Source organism: Glycine max, chromosome 8, assembly GCF_000004515.6.
Source record: "Glycine max cultivar Williams 82 chromosome 8, Glycine_max_v4.0, whole genome shotgun sequence".
Lineage (NCBI taxonomy): Eukaryota > Viridiplantae > Streptophyta > Magnoliopsida > Fabales > Fabaceae > Glycine > Glycine max.
Window position 1 is genome coordinate 6,118,562 of NC_038244.2, and position 23,275 is coordinate 6,141,836.

Here is a 23,275-nt window from a genome sequence, read left to right on the forward strand (position 1 = left end):
TCTTTCCCGCGTGAACGACGTTTTGATAACTTGTGCACCATAAGTCAAAATTTGCCTCATTTATTAATCAAGACAAACTTAATGTATATTAAATTAATCTTGATGAAATTAATTTATATTTAAATACTTTTATTTTAAAAATAAGTTAATAGTAAAATTTAATATATGTATATACATATATTTAAAATAGATTATCTAAAATTATTTCAAATAAAAGCTAATTGTATGAATATTTATCTAAAATCATATTCATTAATATTTTAATGTGAGTTTAGAAACATAAATTCATCAAATACTGACAATAAAGATAATAAAGATGATAATGATAATAATATTGTAATTTAATATATATGTCAGCATTTAAATTTATTTTCAGTTTGAAAATACACACATCAAATTTTGTACAAGTTTTTTTTTTCTTGAATAAAATAGTAGAACGGAAAGACACTACTGGGACTTCGACATGTTGGTTGCCAACACAAGTTAGATAAATAATTCTATTAATGAAAAATTTGTTATTTTTCATCTACTGAAAGACATGCACGTCTCTTAATTATTACTTGCTTAAGATTTAAACCCGAATTATACTTGAAAAACCCAAATATCTGCATAATTGTACTGAGTTTTGCTAGCAATATTTTCCTTTGTTTTCTTGTTTTAATGTAACTATTTTTTTTTATTTAATATACTTTTCACTTGTATTCTCTTCACATGACCGACACCTATCTTAAGTGACAGAAATACGCGGAAAAGGAAAACATAGCCTAGTCTTTGTAATAAATACTATTTGACTTCTTCATTTATACATACATTCATTAAAAAAATAAATCATTTCTAGTATGAAGACGCTTTCATCTTGATTTCTTATTTTTGCTACACGTATTTTTAATGCACATACAAGCACTTACTCTTAAACACTCACGATCATACGGAATATTTAGGTTTCTTTTTTAACATGTAGCATCTTTAGTCTTTTAAGAACGTAAAACTTCATAAACATTTCATAAGAGAGCCATTCATGCAATTTTCTGTCAAAACATATACCAAAATTTTCTGTACATAAAAAAGTCTCCTACTCAGTTAAGAAATGTTATTGAAAATTATATTTGACGATACAAAAATGAAAAAAAAAAGGTACTTTAAAAAATTTATCGTAGTTGTCTAGCTTTACGTACAAGTTCCCTATCTTTCAAATTCATATAGTTAAACTACAACTTAATTTTTTTTTTGTATACGTTCAAAAAGTACATAGCATATATCTTATATTTTGACTTCAACACGGTTCTTGTTAACATTAATTACTCTTGGCAAACAAGTATTACAAAACTTGAGGATGGGTCGTTAAACGTTACGTAACACAATCAATTAAAGTAACAAATTAATATACTAAATGATTAGAAATGTGGACCATAGGATTATAACCACCAGAAGGCCAAGGAATGGATTCGATTTAAATTTACAGAGATAATAGTATAAAATTATGCAGAATTTGCTTTATTTGGTGCATGATCGCATAATGCTGCATATATACAGACATGTTTATCTCTTATTCTTCTCAAAAACATTAAGGGACCCGTGGGGCCATTCAAGACTATTGCCTTGCCTTGCACATGACTAAAGGGTTATACCGCTCTCTTTTATGGGATGAAGCAAAGTCATTGTCACATTTTTATGTATGTGAAAATGGTCGTTGTTCAACACCAATTGTGTGAATGAAATTAATAGGGAGTTCAGTTTAACGAGTGATCTTAATATGGATATATGACTGTGTTAAATATCTTCAGAATTTTTTTTATTATTTATGATAATTCTTTTATCTGATTGGAACATTTCAGTAAAATAATCTAAGCAAAAACAAAAAAAAAAAGTAATAGATATGTTCTTGAAATGAAATTAAATGAAAAAAGTTTACATTCCACACTGTCCTAATTAAAATTAGAACATTCGACCCAAATCAATGCCAATACTCTTCATCTATGTGATGTAGGTCTTAGCTCAAGTAACCCTATACTGTTACAGCATTATGGCACCATAGCTCAATTATATATAGAGCATTGGTGACACCCTTCTTGGCACAAAACAGAACACAAAAACCATGGTGTCACCAATCTCACTTATTGTCCTCTTGTTATCAGTTTCTTTAGCAGATTCAGCTTCAGTTCAAGAAAGTTTTGTCCAATGTCTCAACTTGAATTCGGACAAAACATTTCCATTTTACTCATCAATCTACACTGCAAGCAACCCTTCATTCACCAGCATCCTTGACTCCTCCGCACAGAACCTAAGGCTTTTGGTGCCTTCAGTGCCAAAACCCGAGTTCATATTCACACCCTCTCGTGATTCCCATGTTCAAGCAGCAGTAATCTGCTCCAAGAAACTTGGGATTCACATTAGAGTGCGAAGTGGCGGCCATGACTATGAGGGAATTTCGTACGTCTCCGAAATTGAGAGCCCCTTCATAGTTGTGGATTTGGTCAAGCTCCGCGGCATCGACGTTGATGTAAAAAGCAACACTGCTTGGGTTCAAGCTGGTGCCACAACTGGTGAAGTTTACTACAGAATATATGAGAAGAGTTCAGTTCATGGTTTCCCTGCAGGCCTTTGCACAAGCTTAGGCATTGGAGGGCATATCACAGGAGGAGCATATGGAGCCATGATGAGAAAATATGGCCTTGGAGTTGATAATGTCTTAGATGCTAAAATTGTTGATGCCAATGGAAGAATTCTTGATAGAGAAGCCATGGGGGAAGACTTATTTTGGGCTATAAGAGGAGGTGGAGGTGGAAGCTTTGGAATCCTTCTTTGGTGGAAGATAAAGCTTGTTTCTGTGCCACCAACTGTGACAGTTTTTACAGTTACCAAAACCCTTGAGCAAGGTGCAACCAAGATTCTTCACAAATGGCAAGAAGTGGCACCTTATATTGATGAAAACCTCTTCATCAGAGTCATCATTCAGCCATCTAGTGATGCAAGAAACAAGACTCAGAGAACCATCGCAACTTCTTACAATGCTCTCTTCCTTGGTGGGGCCAGAACACTCCTCCAAGTCATGAAGACAAGTTTTCCTGAATTGGGGTTGACAATAAAGGATTGCTTGGAAACTAGTTGGATCAAATCTGTGCTCTATATTGCAGGCTTTCCAAGTGACACCCCCCCAGAAGTTCTGCTCAAAGGAAAGTCAACATTCAAGAACTTCTTCAAGGCAAAATCAGATTTTGTGAGGGAACCGATACCGGAAACCGGGCTCGAGGGGTTGTGGCAAAGGTTGCTGGTTGAAGACAGCCCCTTGATGATTTGGAACCCATATGGTGGAAGGATGAGCCAGTTTTCAGAATCTGAGACCCCATTTCCTCACAGAAATGGAACACTATACAAAATTCAGTACTTGTCTTTGTGGCAAGAGGGAGACAAGAATGCTGCAAAGCACATAGATTGGATTAGGAAGCTTTACAACTACATGGGTCCTTATGTTTCTAGCTTGCCAAGGGAAGCATATGTGAATTACCGGGATCTTGATTTGGGGATAAACACCAAGAACAGCACAAGTTACATTCAAGCAAGTGCTTGGGGTTATAGGTATTACAAGAACAACTTTGACAGGTTGGTGAAGATTAAGACCAAAGTGGATCCTGAAAACGTGTTTAGGCACGAGCAGAGTATCCCACCACTTCCACTCTGAATGAAAAAGGAAAGAAATGGGGGAATACGGCACCATGCTGCTACAATCATTAAGACTGGTTACTATAAAATTTGTGAAAGGGTTAATATGCTAGTTTAGAGCAAAAAGGATACAGTACAAATATATAATTAGTTGCTTTGTTTTTGGTCAAGTTAATGTTGTGAGATACAGATTATGTTGCTAATCGTTTGCTGTTTCTGTGATTTGTGTATTTCACTAGATTGTGTATTTATGTATGAGTGACTGAAGTGTTGTTTCTCAAGCAAAAACTGTGTTATATCACTAATGGTCTTGTTCTTGGATCTGAATGTCTTAAACATAATTCTGAAATGTGTCACTTGAAAGCACAAATAATAATGCTTAACAGCCTTGTGCTATTTTCCCTCTCTCTGTCAAATAAATTATTGAGTAATCAATTTCTCATCTAAAATCAATTCAATTTTGAAAATCATTTTAAAACCAAAAGATGGAAACTACTAGAAGATGTTTTCTTGTCCTTTTCTTCTGTTTTCTTCAAGTGTTTCATTCAAGTGCTTAAGAAACAAACTTTTTTAAAAGAAAAATATATTCAGGAAACAAACACCTTATACAAATCTTAGAAAACATAAACTGATTTCGAAAACAGTAAGTAAATATCCTAGTGTTTTGTGTTTTCTATTCATTTTCTGAAAGTCACATATCACCTTTTTATTATTATACTTAAAAAACACAACTTAAGTGGTCACAAGTCACAACCGGGGAACTTATGCGCAATGGCTACAGAAACTGAAGCCAACTATGTTGTATTTCTTTTCGTGTTGAACCACTTAAAATCTCATTTCATTGAAAAGATTTGACTCGAATTTAATAAATTTAATATTCTAGTAAGAGCTTATTATACATACATTAATTTCTTGTACTATTTTTATAATAATATTTTTCTCTCTCTCTTTTCATTTCACTTCCTAACATCTCACTACTCTTTCTTATTTTCCTATTTTTCTCACAGTTGAGAAAAAAATATAATATTTTGTTGTATAATTTTTTTTCTCTTTTAGTAAAATTTAGTAGTTTAAAGCAAACTTTAATTTTGGCCCACTAAACGGGAAAGTGGGTATTACTATACGGTCAGTAACATTAAGTTTGTAAATGTTTACAATTAGATTTTTTACATTAATTAATCTAACCCAGGAAATAAATTCATTCTTAATTATACTAATCATAATTCTAAAAATAATTTTCATTAAATTTATTTTGGTAATGTATTGTTTTAAAATTGATTTTCAAATAAATATGTGCAAACAATCAATTATATCAAACCTATTTTAAACAAAAACTGAATCAAGTTTCTAAACTCTCATAGAAAGGAAAAAAGCTTTTCATAAAACAGATGTTTTCAAACTCTAATCCAAATACACATTCCTTCATCTTTTTCTTAGATTTGTTACATTTATATATTGTTGGGCTTTCAAGTAAGCTATTATGAAGGGAATTGCTAAGTGCACCCAATAGTTTTTCTGGTACACCCAATATTAACAAGGAAATGATGATTTTGATCTCAAACGCTATCTGTCAGACTGAGCGAAAATAACTATCAGACTGAAGCAAAACAACTTTCAGACTGAGTAATGATTTGATCAGACTGAACATAAACATGTAAATTGCCAATTATAAACCAGAATCCTCACACCAAAAAGAGCAAAACTGACTTGTTATATTTCAGTAATGCTATATTTCAAGAGAGACAAACTGAGAGCTTATATAGGCAAACAGAAAAGCCCCTCTTTGGGAAAAACAAAAAAACTCATTACAAAGCTATGAAGCAAGCAACATGAAGCTGCAGTTTAAGTTTGCTTGTCTACAAACAACCTTTAAACCAACTTTACAAGCAACCCAAAAAGCAAATATATTAATATTAAAAACAAAGGAAAAATCTCAGATTCTAGCATTAATTAAAATTATAACATTCATACTAAATGAATGCCAAAAAATTTCGTCATTATGACGTATGTCTTAGCTCAAGCATCTCTGTAGCATTATGGAACAATAGCTCAAATATATATAGAACATTGGTGACACCCACTTTTGCAACAAAACCATGGCATCACTGGTTTCACACTTGCGACTTTCAGTACTCCTATTATCAGTTTCATTGGGAAATTCAGCTTCACTCCAAGAAAATTTTGTCCAATGTCTCAACTTGAATTCGGACAGAACATTCCCATTTAACCCACTAATTTACACACCAAAAAGTCCTTCATTCACCAGTGTCCTTGACTCCTCCGGCAAGAATCAAAGGCTTTTGGTGCCTTCAACACCAAAACCAAAGTTCATATTCACACCAACCCGTGATTCCCATGTGCAAGCAGCGGTAATCTGCTCCAAGAAACTTGGCATTCATCTTAGAGTGTTAAGTGGTGGCCATGACTTTGAAGGAGTCTCGTACGTTTCAGAAATTGAAAGCCCCTTCATAGTTGTTGATTTGATCAAGCTCCGTGACATCAACGTTGATATCAAAAGCAACACTGCTTGGGTTCAAGCTGGTGCCACAAATGGTGAATTGTATTACAGAATATATGAGAAGAGTTCACTTCATGGTTTTCCTGCAGGGACTTGCACAAGCTTAGGAATTGGAGGACACATCACAGGAGGAGCATACGGAAGCATGGTAAGAAAATATGGACTTGGTGCTGACAATGTCTTAGATGCTAAAATTGTTGATGCCAATGGAAGAATTCTTGATAGGAAAGCCATGGGGGAAGACTTATTTTGGGCAATAAGAGGAGGTGGAGGTGGAAGTTTTGGTATCCTTCTTTGGTGGAAAGTTAAGCTTGTTCCTGTTCCACCAACTGTGACAGTTTTTACAGTTAAAAAGACCCTTGAGCAAGGTGCAACCAAGCTTCTTCATAGATGGCAAGAAGTGGCACCCTTTCTCGATGAAAACCTCTTTATCAGAGTCCGCATTCAAAGAGCACAGAGTACTGTGACAACTTCTTACGAAGGTCTCTTCCTAGGTGGGGCAAGAAAACTCCTTAAAATCATGAAAACAAGCTTTCCTGAGTTGGGTGTGACAAGAAAGGATTGCATGGAAACTAGCTGGATCAAATCAGTGCTCTATATTGCAGGCTTTCCAAGTGGCACCCCTCCTGAAGTTCTGCTTAAAGGAAAGCCAATAGCTAAGTTCTTCTTCAAGGGCAAGTCAGATTTTGTAAGAAAACCGATACCGGAAACCGGGCTAGAGGGGTTGCGGCAAAGGCTGCTGGTAGAAGACAGCCCCTTGATTTTATGGAGCCCTTATGGTGGAAGGATGAACCAATTTTCAGAATCTGACACCCCATTTCCTTACAGAAATGGAACTCTGTTCATAAGTCTGTACATCTCTCTTTGGCAAGAGGGAGAGAAGAATGTTGCAAAGCACATAGATTGGATTGGAAACCTTCACAACTACATGGGGGCTTATGTGCCTAGTTTCCCAAGAGGACAATATGTGAATTACCGGGATCTTGATTTGGGAATAAACACCAAGAACAACACAGGCAACATTCAGGAAAGTGCCTGGGGCTATAGGTATTTCAAGAACAACTTCGACAGGTTGGTAAAGATTAAGACCAAAGTGGATCCTCAGAACGTCTTCAGGCATGAGCAGAGTATCCCACCACTTCCAAAGTAAACACAACAGGCAAGAAATCTTAAATAAAGCACTGACTGTGCTGCTACAATCATTAGACTGTGCCACTGTGGTATCCATAAATTTGTGAAAAAAGGTTGATTTGCTAGTTTAGAGCAATAAGGAAACGCAAAGGGGAAGTCTAACTCAAGTTTCTTTGGCTCTAAAGTTTGACTCTTTCCTATGAATAATAATAAAAAAAAAAGAAGCAATAAGGATACAATTAGATCTGTTGCTTTGTTGTTGTTTTTTTTATCGATTTGATGTTGTAACCATGTTTTCAACTATGTTTATTTCTCGCTATCCTCCAATACTAGTTCTTTCTTAAGTTTATAGAATTTCCTTTTCTTTATGTCTTTCATTCTCCTTTGCCTTCTTCAACGCCCTTTCTTTCTCTTTCTGTGTTTTTCACAATTTTCATTGTCTGAATCCGTTTGGTCTTCTTCAATTCTGACCCAAGTCAGTTTTCTCTTTCACTCTCTTTTCCCCTGTCGATTGGTGCCTCTTTAATTTCACACTGTTAATAGCATAGCTATGGTTTATGTCTATATTGTTATATTTCCATTTAGCCCTAATAGACTGAGTGCTAGCAGATTAGTTACATACACTGATTGTTACTGTCTGGTACACTTTTAGCAGATTAAAATACTACAAGATTAGATTATTACTTTCATGCACACTTAGAGTGGATTAGAATACAAATAAGAAAAATAGTGGTGTGGCTGAGCTTCAAGTACCTATATTTTCAAAATCTTAATGAAATATCAAAATTTTAAACACTTACTCATCTGCACTTGACTGTGTATAAATCAAAATGATATTCAATTTCTTTTAGACTGCACTTATGACACATTTATTCAGTATTGAAAAAACTCTAATTGATTTATTCGGTATAAATAAAAAATGATTATTACTGTGTTTAGGATGGAATGACTTACAATCTTGCCCAAATCCTCAAGGATCAGTGTGGATTAGTTCATTTTTTGTTATCTTTCATGTAAGTTCAAGTTTAAAATTGTAACAGGTAAAGTACTGTAGATTCTCCTCTCTGATACTAAGACACTTCAGAGTTCCAACAAGCTATTGCTAAGAAGTTCCATAAAGTTTGATCTTGTGGAGGAGGTTTCCACCAGTGGAATAGCAATGACGGGAAAACATCTTCAAAGGTTTCCATCGACCCTCCTCCAATTTGTATTTTATTTAATTATGTATAAATTATTATTTATTTAATATTTTTTTTTTAATATTTTGACTTAACTGAAGCATTGAAATTGAATCTTCTCTCTATCTCTAATTTTAATTTCATGGGGTTTGAGACTGTTATTGCTAGATGAGAAATGGTGTTTCATTGAACTATAGAATTGTGTAATGCATGAAATATCACTAATGAATATTTTTGCTTTCTCAAAAATCTGAAATGGCCTGCAATGTCACATTTTCAGAATTTACATATTAAATATATATTATAATAGATATATGTATTCTACATAATCCTTACACATTTTCTATTTCACCAAATATTTCTCAATTTTAAAATGTAATAATTCAACATAATATTTTTTTAACATAAATCTAATCTCTTTAAAACACACCGTATATGTTTTTTTTTTTTTTGCACGCGCAGTGTGTGGGTCCATATTTAATTTTCTCCATCAACATCAACACGCTCATGACATGTTTCTACCCAGATTTCTCTAGATTATTTTAAGTTGTATTGTTTCTGACTTCATTAATCATTACTATAAGTGCTATCTACTATTTTGTTTTATTCTTCTGCTTTCCTACAATTATAATCATCAGCAGAAGGCCACGGAATGAATTCGATTAGGATTACAGATAAATATATAATTCTACATAATTGTCTTTATTTGGTGCATGATTGCATAATGCTGCAAACATGAATACACGTTTATCTCTTATTCTTCACAAAAACATTAAGAAACCCGTGGGGCCATTCTACACTAATGCTTTGCCTAATTGCCTTGTACATCATTAAAGGGCAATACCACACTTTTATCAGGATGAAGCAAAGAAGTCATCATTGTCAGATTATGTTGTATTAAAAAATGATCGATGTATTCTCCCTGTTTGGCAAGAGGGAGAGAAAAATGTTGCAAAGCACATAGATTGGATTAGGAACCTTCACAACTACATGGGGGCTTAGGTGCCTAGTTTCCCAAGAGGACAATATGTGAATTACCGGGATCTTGACTTGGGAATAAATACCCAAAACAGCACAAGCTACATTCAGGCAAGTGCTTGGAGCTATAGGTATTTCAAGAACAATTTTGATAGGTTGGTTAAGATTAAGACCAAAGTGGATCCTCAAAATTGTCTTCAGGCATGATCAGAGTATCCCACCACTTCCAGTGTGAACAAAAACGGCAAGAAATGGAAAATAAGTTACTTTGCTGTTACAACCGTTAGACTGTGGTATGACTGGTATCCATAAATTTGTCAAATGGTTACTTTGACCATTATATATAAGTTGTTGTAAACTTGATTTAGGGCGTGTTCGGAAAAATGTTCCGTTCAACATAAGGGATGTTTTTTAAAAAGCATCACATTCTGTGTTTTAACTTGCAAATGTTCTGTTGGAGTAATGGTTGGGCCTTATTCGAACTTGGTTGGGTCTGGTTACCAGTATGCAGGTGGCCTTTCACATGTACTGGGGTTTTTCTTTGGACACCATGCAAATTACTGGTATACCCAGCATAACATGTGAAATTCCAATTTTGTCCTTTCATAAAACTGATACAGATTAACAATTCGTAAGTGGTCCATAGGGTTTTTTTTAATTTTTTTTTCAAATATATATTTTAAGAATTAATTTAAAATTAAAGGCCCAAGAAAAAATTAATGACTTTCGCGTGATTAGCATGACGCTTTAATCAACTTAGCTAATAGACAAATTATATTATAAAATAATTAATGTTGTTATATATAACACTAATGCACATATAAATTTACATGATAAATTTTATGACAATTAATTTTTATCTAAAGGAAAAAAATGTTAGCCTTTTGCAATGAGTCTCCAGCTAAATCCATGGTTGTATTGTACAAATGAATATATGCGATAGAAAAAACTTTGCTAAATCCTGGGTCATCCCAATCTTGAATATGGGTTCGATAAAATGGTGCTTGAAAGCAGTTACAAAACTTGTTCACAAAACCACTAAAACCACTCCACTTGTTAGATAAAGAAAAATGTGAGCACAAGGAGTAAAAGAGAGCACAAAAGATTTCTCCTTATTCACTCTCAAACCATTGAGATCTACATCTAGTATCTGACATAAAAATAAAAATCTTCGCCCTATAATCAGTTGTAAAATGCAACAAGTATACAAGTATTCTTTACACAATACTCTTCTTACTCCATTCCCCAAGTATTTCTCACAAGTCTTTTCGATATCTAATTAAACTAAGTGTTTTTTTTTTTACATAAAACTAACAGCGTTTAAGATACAAAGAAGTTGAACTTTTAATACTATTTGAAAAATTTACACATAAGAACAATAATAACTAATAAAATAATAAATGTTCTTCAAAAGTGAGCAAATTGTTCAAAACTATCACAATAAGCATAGAGCAATGAATGAAGAGAGAAAAATTCCGATAGAACTTGATTCATTTCAACCAATAAGAATTTTTACGTAATAGGATTATGTATAATTTTTATGTTATTAAATATATATCAAAGAAGTACTAGCAAATGTAATTTTTAATATATTCATTTCAAAAAAATTTATTATTAATTAAAATTTATTTAAACCTATAAAATCATGAATGAGATTTAGTATTAAACAAGTGAAACTAACATCTTGTAAAAAAAAAAGTCAAACTAACATAATTTTATAATTTCAACAATATTTAGTCAATAATAAAAATATATAAGAAAACATATGTTATAGAAAGTGTTGTTAACCTATCAAGTATTAAATAGGAAAATATTAAAATTTCTTAATATTTATGAAAAATAAACACAAATGTTTTACTAACTTTATTACAAAATTAATAGTGGCCAATAAAATAATATATTCTCTTACTTCAATGTAACTTTGGAATCCATCATTCTGAAATACTTTTATAAAGTAGGTAGATTTTTATTTTAAACTAGTGGTGGTCATTTGTTGTTCATCAATTATTAACTCTACCGAACATGCTGTCTAGCGCGTTGACGCCTTGACGGCACCATAAGAATGTGGTGTCACTTATTCACTCATGACTCATTCATTATTTTAGAACTTTCCGGATAAATGATTTTTATTTGCGAGGACTGAAAAATCATGAATAATTTTATTTTTTATTTAAATATTTTAAAAGAATTAAATAAATAAAATTATTATATTTTTAATACATTAAATATACTTATTCTCATTTAATATTAAAAAATTATTTTAAAAAACGTTATCGAAATAAGCTCGTGATTTGTAACATCTAACATGTTGATTGATTAAATATTAAAAAGAGTAGATGAACCCCAAGCTTTCTGTCAAACATTATCGGCTAGCATATCCCTCTGCTTCTTTTTATCCTCACTTCTACCAAAAAGCTGTTGGAAGATATACAAAAACTCTTAAATCTTACTTGTTACACATTATTGAAGTCATATATATCATTTGGTGATTAAATATGGAACTTTATGGTAAATAATTTAATATGGATTAATTTTAGGTTTGAAATTACACATTGTTGAAGACTTGAAGTCATACCATTTGATGATTAAACATGGAATTTTATAGTAAATAAATTAATATGCATGGATTAATTTTACGTTTGAAAAAATTGAATAAGAAATTTACGTGAAAATGAGTCGGAATTTACATTTAACAAATATATAAAAAGAAATACTTTTGACGGAAAAACAACGTTATGACAAGATACGATAGATTTGAAGGCATGCTTGGAAAATTGTTTGGTTGTTAGAGGGCATCTTTTCTGCTTTTCGCCTGTAATTTTTTTTAATTGTCGATTTAAATAAATTTATTATAATATTTGTATATGTTACACGATCTCAAAAGTGGCATTAAAAAAAAAAAAACCATCTTTCAAGGCAATGGTTGGATGGATTGATGAAGTAAAGAGCATTTTTTTACTTTCGTGTCAAGCTAGTTCATGAAAACTCATTCAAGGTTATGTTTGAATCATTAAAGGATGTAATCAGGGATTTTAAAAAGTTTTGGGCTAAGAGATCGTCCTCAAAAGGCCTGGTTTGGGCTTACGCTTAGTTTTTTTTTAAAAAAAAAAATTAACTAAAAATGTTAGACTTTAGGTTTTAAAAAAATTTATTATTTGTATAATAAATCAATAATATTATATATAGAAAGAGAAGAGATTGTTTATAAACTCTTATATAAAATATGTCTATAAATAGGCTTTCATATCATATCACACTAAGACTTAAAAAGAAAGTTTTTAATAGATAAATAGGTCAAACTCAAACTTAGTAATTATGATGTAGATCAGGCTTAAATCCGTTAAAGCTTAATTTGATCTGACTTGTTTTCATCCGTAGATATAATAAAGAAAAATATTTTATATTCTATTACTTAAATTGGTAAAATAAAAAACAATATAATAGAAAATTGTAAAACTAATTTTATCTTATTTTCATATTTTTCTTCATTTTTTCTCTCTCGTGTGTGAGTAACAATCAAATGAAAAATTTCTTCTACTTCATAAAATTGGTGTAATAATGTAAGATTTCAGTGCATTTAGGTATAAAAAATTATCTATTTAACAAAAAAATCATATTTAATTTTTTTTGTAAATAAAATTTTCTTAAATCAATAATACTTCAATAAATTAGATTGGAAGATACTAGTGGTCAGATTAAAAAAAAAATGAATGTTTTATTTCATTACATTCCCACTTCATTCAATTTTATTTTAATTCGTTCTACATCATTTCATCTCCTTTAGTCAATCCAATCATACCCCAAGGGCTATATTGTGTCATACGATTGCGGTACGCATGGTAGTGGGAAGAAAAAAATGTGCACATAGATAATAAAAAGAGAGAGAGAGAGAGAGATTATTTCACATAGTAATCTCAGATGTGAAATGTATTGAGTTCAACACTGAATATTAATTGGCACGGTTTTCCATTACACCACTGTCAATGAACCAAATAAAAATGAAATACCCATTCACAATTTCACATGACGTTTGTCTTAAATCAAGTACACGTATAATTGCCACACTAATGAAACTAGCATTACCAAGTAGCAACCAGTGTATATATATACAAGCAAAACAAACCATTTATTTGAACACAAGAGAAAGCAGAAACCAAAGAACCATGAAGTCTCTGAGGTCCATCTTAGCAACTTTTGTGGTTCTATTATCAATTTCACTCACTATCTCACTTCCAATTGAAGAAGCTTTCAACCATTGTCTAACACAACACTCTCAGACTCCAAACCAATTTCCCTCATCAATCTACACTTACACCAATGGTTCCTTCACTTCAATCCTTGAGTCCACAGCTCAAAATCTAAGGTACTTGTTGCCCTCAGTGCCAAAACCTGATTTCATATTCACCCCACTGGATGACTCTCAAGTCCAAGCAGCAGTGGTTTGTGCAAAAAAGCTTGGTATTCACATGAGAGTGCGAAGTGGAGGGCATGACTATGAAGGGCTCTCTTATGTTTCCCTCATTGAGAAGCCTTTCATGATCCTAGACTTGGCCAAACTTCGTGCAGTGAATGTTGATATTGCGCGAAACACGGCTTGGATCCAAGCCGGTGCTACTATTGGTGAAGTTTACTACAGAATTTCAGAGAAGAGTGCAGTTCATGGCTTCCCTGCAGGCCTTTGCACAACCTTGGGGATTGGAGGGCACATCACAGGAGGTGCATATGGTTCCATGATGAGAAAGTATGGTCTTGGTGCTGACAATGTTCTAGATGCTAGAATTGTTGATGCTAATGGGAAGGTTCTTGATAGAAAAGCCATGGGGGAGGATCTATTTTGGGCTATAAGAGGAGGTGGAGGTGGAAGCTTTGGCGTTATTCTTTGGTGGAAGATCAAGCTAGTTCCTGTGCCACAAACCGTGACTGTTTTCACAGTGACCAAGACCTTAGAACAAGGAGGGAGCAAGCTTCTTCATAGATGGCAGCAAGTGGCTCCACATATTGATGAGAATCTCTTCATTAGAGTTATCATTCAACCAGGGAATGGCACTGTTCCTGGTAAGAGAACAGTAACAACTTCTTACAATGCTCTCTTTCTTGGTGGTGCTAATAGGCTTCTCCAAGTGATGAAGCATGGTTTTCCTGAGTTAGGTTTGACAAGAAAGGATTGTGTGGAGACTAGTTGGATCGAATCTGTGCTTTATATTGCTGGCTACCCTGATGGAACAGCCCCAGAAGTTTTGCTCCAAGGGAAGTCCACAACAAAGGCTTATTTCAAAGCCAAATCAGATTTTGTGAGGGAAGTAATTACAGAAAAGTCCCTCAATGCACTATGGAAAATTTTTCTGCAGGATGATGGCCCTCTAATGATTTGGAATCCCTATGGTGGAAAAATGAGTAGGATTGCAGAATCTGCCACCCCTTTCCCTCACAGAAAGGGAGTTCTCTACAAGATTCAGCATGTGACTGGATGGCTTGATGGAGAGAAGAGTATGGCAAAGCACATGAACTGGATGAGGAAATTTTATTTCTACATGGCTCCCTATGTTTCTAAGTATCCAAGGGAAACTTATGTGAATTATAGAGACTTGGATATAGGGATGAACCAGAAGAATAACACAAGTTTATTGAAGGCTTCGTCATGGGGCTATAGGTATTTCAAGGGTAACTTCAATAGGTTAGTGAAGGTGAAAACTAAAGTTGATCCATCTAATTTCTTTAGGCATGAGCAGAGTATCCCTCTATTGCCAACTGGTAAGAAAGAGTAGAAGGCAAGAAGAGAAGAAGCTAGGTCAAAGGGTTACATGCAGCATTGTATTATGGCTAGAATGCTAGATCAATATGACAACACTATGGTTAAATCGGTTTACAAGTTTGATTATTAGCTGAAGAATAAAGATTCTCTTACATATATTTGTGTTCTTTATTTTCTACTTCTATTGATAATGTGAAGTATTCACAATTTAGTCCATTTGCCATTAGTTTCTTTTCATGGGTGTGTACTCGTGGCACTAAGCTGGGAATATAGCATGGGAAATTCTTGAGTTTGGTATTGAATTGACTTCTGATATGATATATCATGTTACTTCTCAAAAATATACTGTGCAGATTAGAGCATTTAAGACTTTTCTAGAGTCATTCCAAATAAATGTCAGCATAAATGGCTAGCTAATGAGTCTTGAACAAACACTTGTTTGACTTTGGAATTAAGGGACAAACTGTTAGGCACTCTGAACTACTATAGCATCACTCATGCCACAAAGGGTGATCTCAAAATAGTCTTTGAGCATATAAAGGAACCTATTCAACAAGAATAAACACAACTTTTCATACATTATTTTCACATGGATAAATGATATAAAAGTTTGTAATTAAAAGATTAATAACTAGTTATTAACACGTTTACTAGACAAATACACTTTATTGAATATCAAGAAAATGTTTCTTGGACATCTTATATCTTTATATATATATATATATCAGGAAAGAAAAAAATAATAATAAAAAATAAAAAATATAATAAGTATTTGATGTGATAAGAAAAGAAAAATAAACATAAAAAAGATATTAATAGAATATCTTTTGAGATGGTGAAGTACTGTATCATTATTCTAAATACAAAATTTTCGTCATCCAATGTAAAATAGTCTAGGATAAGTGGTGTTTGTATATATAAGCAAATATATGTATAAGAAATATTATATTCTTTCATGTTATTTCTTTTGAAATAATAACTTATACTTTTTGAAAAAATATTAATCATACAAATATAATAATAAAGTGTATTTTTACCCTTTTGTTAAAAAAGTGAAAACGTGTTTGTTTTCTCATTTAATAGGTTGTAACCTAAAACGGGAAAGCTCATGATTTCTCATGTACTTTAAGTTTGAAGTAAGTCTTTCTCTATGTAATGCAACATGGTTTGAGAAGGTTCCAACGTTAGCAAAAGCAAGTACTTAGAATATAGTTGTGAAAGTGACATCATTATAAATGTGAATATTTTTAAAAGGTAATAAATATTTTTACAATTTTTTAAAAATAAATATTTTAAAATAAACAAATACTTAAAGGGACGTATAATATAAAATATAAAAAATGAACTTATTTTCAGAACCAAACTTCGGTATTTTGAGTTCTCATGTAATACATATTCTTTTGTTTAAAATAATAATCCCACCTTTACACATATATTTCTTTTTCCTATTTTTTTATATTAAAATAAGAAAAATACCAAATAAAAAATAGTTACAAAAAATAACATTACAATATTAAATGCTGCATTCCCATTTTTTCTCCCAATTCTTAATTCTACTTTAGGGAAATCATACATTTGACAAATTATTTCAATTATTTTAAAATATATTTAATTAGATTATAATTTTATTTAGTTTAAATAAAATTATTTAATATAAAAATTAATTTACTAACTTATTGGAGTTGTATTTTTTAACTTGACATTTAAATTTTTAATTTACAACGTTATAATCATTATTTTTTTGCATTGTTATCCACGATATTTAATTAATTTTTATTAATTTCTAGCTCATTTAATATTATACTATTTGTTTTAATAATTTTTTCTTTCACATAAAGCTATTTATTTACATTTTTAAATTTTTTTGCTGTAAATGCAAAAAAAAAAAACTCTATCTGGTTTTTAACATTTTAATAATCGTTTCATCTTTGAATAAAAAATAATAAGAGTTTAAAATTCTCTAAAAACACAAAATTATAACTAGTTTAACAATATATATTTCTCTACAAAACAAGAGTTTACTGTCATTTTACGTAAAAATATCATTAACTAGTTTAACAATTTATTTGACTAAATACTTATAATTCAATAAATTAATTTAAAACTTTCAACTAACTTTTTTTAGTTAAAAAATATTTTTTTAATTTTCATAATATTAGTAGTGCGATCCATCTTAAACGTAGAAATGTAATTTAAAAGATGGGAAGACTCTAACTTTAAATTGATAGTAGTTTTACTACTAAAATATTCTTATTTAACTATAATCAATATAAAATCATTGAATCATTAATTATTGATAAAGTGATATAAGATCTTGTATTTACATTAATGAAACAAAAAATCTATTTGACCAAAGAATCTATATTTAATTTTTATTATATACAAAATTTTCTTAAATTAACAATAACCACACAAAGTGAATAAAATTAACCTTTGACTTAATAAGTTAAAAACAATTTCAATCATTTCACTCTTAATGAATAGATTACTTCATTGTAAAAGAAAATGAATATCTTACTTAAGTACAAATAGACAAATTTTTAAACTCCCAATTATTCCTTCATCTTTCTATAAATATTATTACTTAGACATTTTTGTTTGATGGTAAAATTGTAAATTTAGTTTTATTATTTGTTTTAAAATTTAATTTTAGTTCCTTAATTTTTTACAATCCCGTTATTTTAATTTTCAATCTCGAAATTAAATGTTAATTTAATTCATTTTTATTGGATGTTGATCGTCATATTCAAGTCAAATTTCGTGATTAAAAATTAAAATAAAAAGGGATCACTAAATTCATAAATTAAATTATAAAAAGATCAAATTTATAATTCTTAAATAAATAAGGGATGAAATTTACAATTTTCTCAAGTTTGAAAGCATGCTGATGATGTTATGAAAACTAACTATAAGAGACAATTATTTAATATTATAACAGTAAAAAAAAAAATAGAGGGCGAGCCCTGGTGCAGCGTTAAAAGTTGTGCTTGGTTACTTGTTGGTCATGGGTTCGAAGTTGAGGGCTCGCCCTCGATAAAAGATAATTTGAAAGTATAAATAATTAAAGTTCATTCGGCTGATTGTAAACATGTGATTTTGAAGTGCTATTTTAAAATCAAATTGTGTTCGACATAATTTATTGTGGGTTTTGAATTTTATTAGATTCTAATTTTGTTTTTACCATAAACACAAACAAAAAATAGGTTTTAGAATTTTGGGGTTAGTTTTACCCTTCTGATATTGTTGCTGCTCTCTCGCGCTATTCTGGTTTGTCTCTCTTCCGTTCATGTCAGTGCTCTCTCTCTCTCTCCTCCGTTCACGCGCCATTGTCTCCTCCATTGCTTCGTGTCGGTTGCCGCTCACCGTAGCTGCTCGCGCCCCCAATCCTCCTTTTCCTGCGTCGCATCTTACTTTTTTTTAGGCGTGGCATCTTACTTTTCAGTTATAAATAATAAATAGTAATGTCTTACCTTTCAGTAAATACCCATAACTAATCTACAATCGCTGGCTTCACGTTTTTACCGAACTTGAAAGCAACTCCATTTCGTTATAGAAAGATATTAATGTGCAATGAATTTCGTTATAGTTTGCAGTTATCTTCTGATACAATAATTTCCAAAACTTCAGTGAGTACATTTTCTTTGTCGCATTGTCTCTTTCTCTCACTGTTTGTATGTGCCTTGATCCGTTCTATTAAGATCTTGTTTGAGATTATTTTTTTTATAATTTGTTAGACATCTGTTAAGATCTTGAAACTGAAAATGTCCCTTGATCTTGATCTGTTTTGTTAAGATCTTTTCTGTTCTTTTAAGATTCAAATGGAAAAGTTATTTTTCTTAAAAAAAATGCAGTTTGGAAAATTTATTATCTTCTGGTTGAGTTGCTTATGAATTTGTGTTGTTGATTAAAATTTTTGGTGAAGAAATTAACAAAGAATGTCTTATCTTATTACTTGAATTTTCATAATGAAACACAATAAAATAGAACAACGTATTTATTTTAACTATCTTCGACTTACAATAGCTTCTAAAATTTCAAAACTAAAACTCAAACACTCAAAAACTGGTTCAGTTTTTAATCATTCCGAAACTGAAAATGGGAAACCATCGAGAATGGGGCCCAAGGTAATTGAATATCTTGATTTCTTTGAAAATAGAAGTTAACCCACACAAAGGCATCCCACACTACAAGGATTCATGCGGAAAGCAAAGTTACAACATAAATAAAAGAACTGTGTAGAAGGAGGCGAGTTTTATACAATAAATAAATTTGATAATTATCAAATTTTGCAGGATGTTTTGACACAAGATGGTGGCACGTTAACCCTCAGAAACATCAATTGAGGAGCAAAATAATTAGACAAACAAGACATGAATAATGAAATTATCAACACATCTCGTGTGAAGCTCCTGAATGAACTATTCTTAACCAATGAACAAATGCAACCTTGACAGTAACTTATCTACGTTTGGCATCCCCTTTTGATTGAGGAGGAGGAACCGTTCCAAAAACTTTATCCCACAGGGGTGAAGTGATCCCAAAGCCATAGTTCTGGAGCCGATAATGATGATTTAAGTGATATTTCTGCAAAATAACAAAGAAATTATTATTTGTCTTTTCCTGGCTTAAAAATTTACATCATACAGAAAGGACCAACACAACAAGAATATATCTCAATGCCATGATCAAAAAATAAATGAGGCAAGCAGCACCGTGTATTCGTGTTTGGAACAAGAGTTGTTTCTCTCTCTCTCTCTCTCTGAGAAAGACACTCTTGTTCCAAAAGAAAATGAGACAATCCAAATCTCTAGAAGAGTGAAGAGGAGAATACTACCATGTTTTATGGCCAGTATAAGAGACTCATGAGTATAACAAAAAATGATAAGGAAAGCACATTCACTGTGTACGAATTTAATGTCCTTCAACATCTAATCAAATTCAATATTCACAAATGCTAAAAGACCATTTTTTTTTGGTACCTAACATTAATTGACAAGATGATTCTGCTTAGTAACCCATTGGAGTGAGGAACTGTAATTTAATTATCATCCAGCTAAAGGAGGGGAAACACTTTTACCTTAAGACTTTTGGGCACATCAGACTTTGGTTGACCATGGTGTAAGTAGTAATGGGTGCAATCATACATCACATAGCCCAACAAAATACCTCCAAACACGGCAGGAGCAACCGAAGGGGTGCATATAAGCTTCACTAAGTTCCAGATCTGAAAACGGAAGAGAAAAACACCAACATCAATTCATGGAACCTCTTATCAAGTTAAACTAGAAAAGTATGGGCATAGAATAGAGGTGTTTCTAAACTTCACCAACATCTTCATACTAATCAATCATTTTATAAAATGTTTTCTGGCCGTTTTCAGAGGAAATCTGCAAACTGTTATACATATGGTGTCCTTAGGTTCTCTTGGGACATTCCAGAAGCAACCATTTTTTGGAAGCTCCAACCACAGGATGATTACGGGTACAAAAATGTCCTTTTGGGAGCTACAAACTATTTGCTTGATAAGGCTTATGAGTTTTTGGTTTCCTTCCATGAGAAGAATAATTCTATATCCTTCTACAAAATCCTCCGGCCAATTCTCTTATTTTTTTCAATGACAAAAGTATTGAATGCCTTTTATGTTCTCAAGATATAAAATTTAATCCTGACATTCATTTTTCTTCTCTAATAACATTTCCTTTTGTGGATATAAACTGTACATTAGAAGACTTCAATTATAAACTATACACAAGGAAGATTTTCATAATATGTAAACAACTAAAATATTTTACAGTATTAACTGAATACTTCAATATCAGCAATTCAGCATTAATGAATTGAATTGCATTGCATCTATAACAAATTCATACGAACTAAATCAAGGTTTTTGAAACCATAATAATGACAACGGAGCTTGACGAACTAAATTGACAACATTTTATATGAACAAAAAGTGCAAAACAGAGTTACTCATTAACAAATTTTTTATCTAGATAACAGGATTTAACTATTCTAAAGTTAGTGAGCAAAGGTAAAGTGAGTAATCTTAGTTGTTAATGAGAAAATTAACGGAGGCTATTTCAATGCATTTACAATTTGTTATGCATGTGCATATAATATCACCCATTAATCTTCTCATTAATGTCTGAAATTATATGAGGGGTACGGGCTACGATTCAATTCTCATGAGGAAACATAAAAGCTAATAAAGGTATGGAAATGCATTATATTTGGTATATAAAGGTAAGAAGAGAAATACCGGGAGGGCTAATATAGCTGCAGCTACAGGGGGGAAAACAAGTCTATAGCTATCCATGGGGTGCTTGTGGTGGCAGCCATGGAGAAGATAATGCAAGGTATTTCCCCTGATGCAAAATTTAAAAGACAAGTAGTCAATATCATGCATGTAAATTTGATTCATCACAACAAGTACATACAAAACATGCCCATGGTTCCAACTAATCTCTACATGACATGTATTCAAGTTGTTCAATTTACCAGTAGCTCTTGGTTTTGACATGGAAGAGGAAACGGTGCAATGTGTATTCGGCCAAAGTCCAAACGAAGATGCCAAGAAAGACGAGCAGAGCTACATCAAGAGAAGGGAGGCCTGATTTTACGGAGTTGGAAATGAACCAACTTGCAACCGGCACCCAAACGGTTGGAATCACCCACCACGCGGTGCGCGTGAACAACTGTTTGTCCCAATCCAACCTCCACAATGTTAGTTAACTTAATGATTCAAATCAATGTGATCTCATAAACAATGAAATTGCTTTGATTGATTTACAATTGTTAACAAATAAGAATGTATGTATGTATGTATGTATTTACCTCGAGAAAACCATTTTGGAAAAACCGAGGGCCTTCCTTGCTTACGATAGGATCGTGAACCCACTCATCATAGGCTTCCCCAAGATGCCCAACCTGCGACGATGCAATCCAGACAACAAATAAACAACAATTAAAGTGATGTATTTTTTTTAATAGGCAAAGGTTAATTGTTCAATCAACCTTATAACTCCTTCAAGTAATGTATGTGGTGCGAGCTTGGTTGAAATTGAAACAAGACGTTATTATTGGGCTTGGGAGTTTTACCTGGAACACAAGGGGCTTGTTCAAATCAACAACGAATTTCTGAGCAACCATCTTGTCACTGAAAGATTAAAAAACAATTGGATCAAGAAATGTAGAAAAAGCAGGCAGATCTGGAAAATGGAAAGAGGGGGCACGAAAACGAACATTAGCAGAAAGAGGGAGTGAGATTCCGAAGCGGAGCTCCCTCGTCGCGTGCGAGAGGGAGATGTGATGTGTGTTAGTGGAATGGGAGGGCAAATTGAACCTCCATTTTATGTTACTCCTTCCTTCGTTTCTAGCCGTTAACACCCTGTCTCATTATAGAAAACGTTACCGATTTCCCGTCTTTGGTTTCCACCACTGCCAACGCATCATCATCATCATTATGGATCCTTGCTTCTTTTATTACCCCACTTTCTCTTCCCTCCTTTCTTTTCATGTTTATTTCTTAAACCCATTTTATCTCATAAAGAAATTATCATAGATTATCATTGGAAAAAAATTTACCCAATTATTCCATCACAATTTATTATTATAAAACTCTTGATCTTAACATTTCTTTGTGTATATTTTTTTTTAAATAATTGACGTTTCTCAACACAACAAATATACGTGCACATAAATTAAAGATCAAATCCACGAACACATATTTAAATGACAAGATTATTTATCAATGATGTCACAATATATACTTTTTTATATAATCTAACACTTATTTACTCATGAATTATTATTATGATCATATGATCAAATTTCTAATCATAGACTTAAGGGTCAAGTTTATCTATTAATTACATCACATCATGATTATTTTGGTATAATCTCAACAGTTATTTAGTCGTGATTTATTGTTATTCTTCTAAAATAAATAAATAATGAATCCACTAAGAATATGAATTTTTTTTATATGATAGATTTATTGATTTTCAAAATAATTATTATAAAAATCATATTAAAAAAACTTTTAATTAATTGATCGTG

General features: G+C 32.1%; 4 protein-coding genes across 4 annotated transcripts; 3 read left to right on the forward strand and 1 right to left on the reverse strand.

Moving 5' to 3' along the window:
- The first annotated feature begins 1,906 nt into the window (after window positions 1–1,906).
- Window positions 1,907–3,948, forward strand: LOC100813706 (berberine bridge enzyme-like 13). The gene has a single exon (XM_014778744.3). It carries the CDS (start codon window positions 2,096–2,098, stop codon window positions 3,677–3,679), a length of 1,584 nt encoding a protein of 527 aa, XP_014634230.1. The 5' UTR covers window positions 1,907–2,095; the 3' UTR covers window positions 3,680–3,948.
- A 1,796-nt stretch (window positions 3,949–5,744) lies between these two features.
- Window positions 5,745–7,653, forward strand: LOC100800519 (berberine bridge enzyme-like 13). The gene has a single exon (XM_003531025.5). The coding sequence runs from the start codon at window positions 5,757–5,759 to the stop codon at window positions 7,326–7,328; it is 1,572 nt and encodes a 523-aa protein (XP_003531073.1). The 5' UTR covers window positions 5,745–5,756; the 3' UTR covers window positions 7,329–7,653.
- Window positions 7,654–13,375: 5,722 nt separating this feature from the next.
- Window positions 13,376–15,428, forward strand: LOC100799990 (berberine bridge enzyme-like 13). Its single transcript, XM_003531024.5, has one exon. The coding sequence runs from the start codon at window positions 13,449–13,451 to the stop codon at window positions 15,228–15,230; it is 1,782 nt and encodes a 593-aa protein (XP_003531072.2). The 5' UTR covers window positions 13,376–13,448; the 3' UTR covers window positions 15,231–15,428.
- Window positions 15,429–19,467: 4,039 nt separating this feature from the next.
- Window positions 19,468–22,701, reverse strand: LOC100801061 (dihydroceramide fatty acyl 2-hydroxylase FAH2). Its single transcript, XM_003531026.5, has 7 exons — window positions 22,460–22,701; window positions 22,316–22,373; window positions 22,052–22,144; window positions 21,716–21,912; window positions 21,477–21,582; window positions 20,295–20,441; window positions 19,468–19,801 (listed from the first exon to the last, which is right to left on the reverse strand). Exons 2-7 carry the CDS (start codon window positions 22,364–22,366, stop codon window positions 19,676–19,678), a joined length of 720 nt encoding a protein of 239 aa, XP_003531074.1. The 5' UTR covers window positions 22,367–22,373; window positions 22,460–22,701; the 3' UTR covers window positions 19,468–19,675.
- Between the last annotated feature and the right edge of the window lie 574 nt (window positions 22,702–23,275).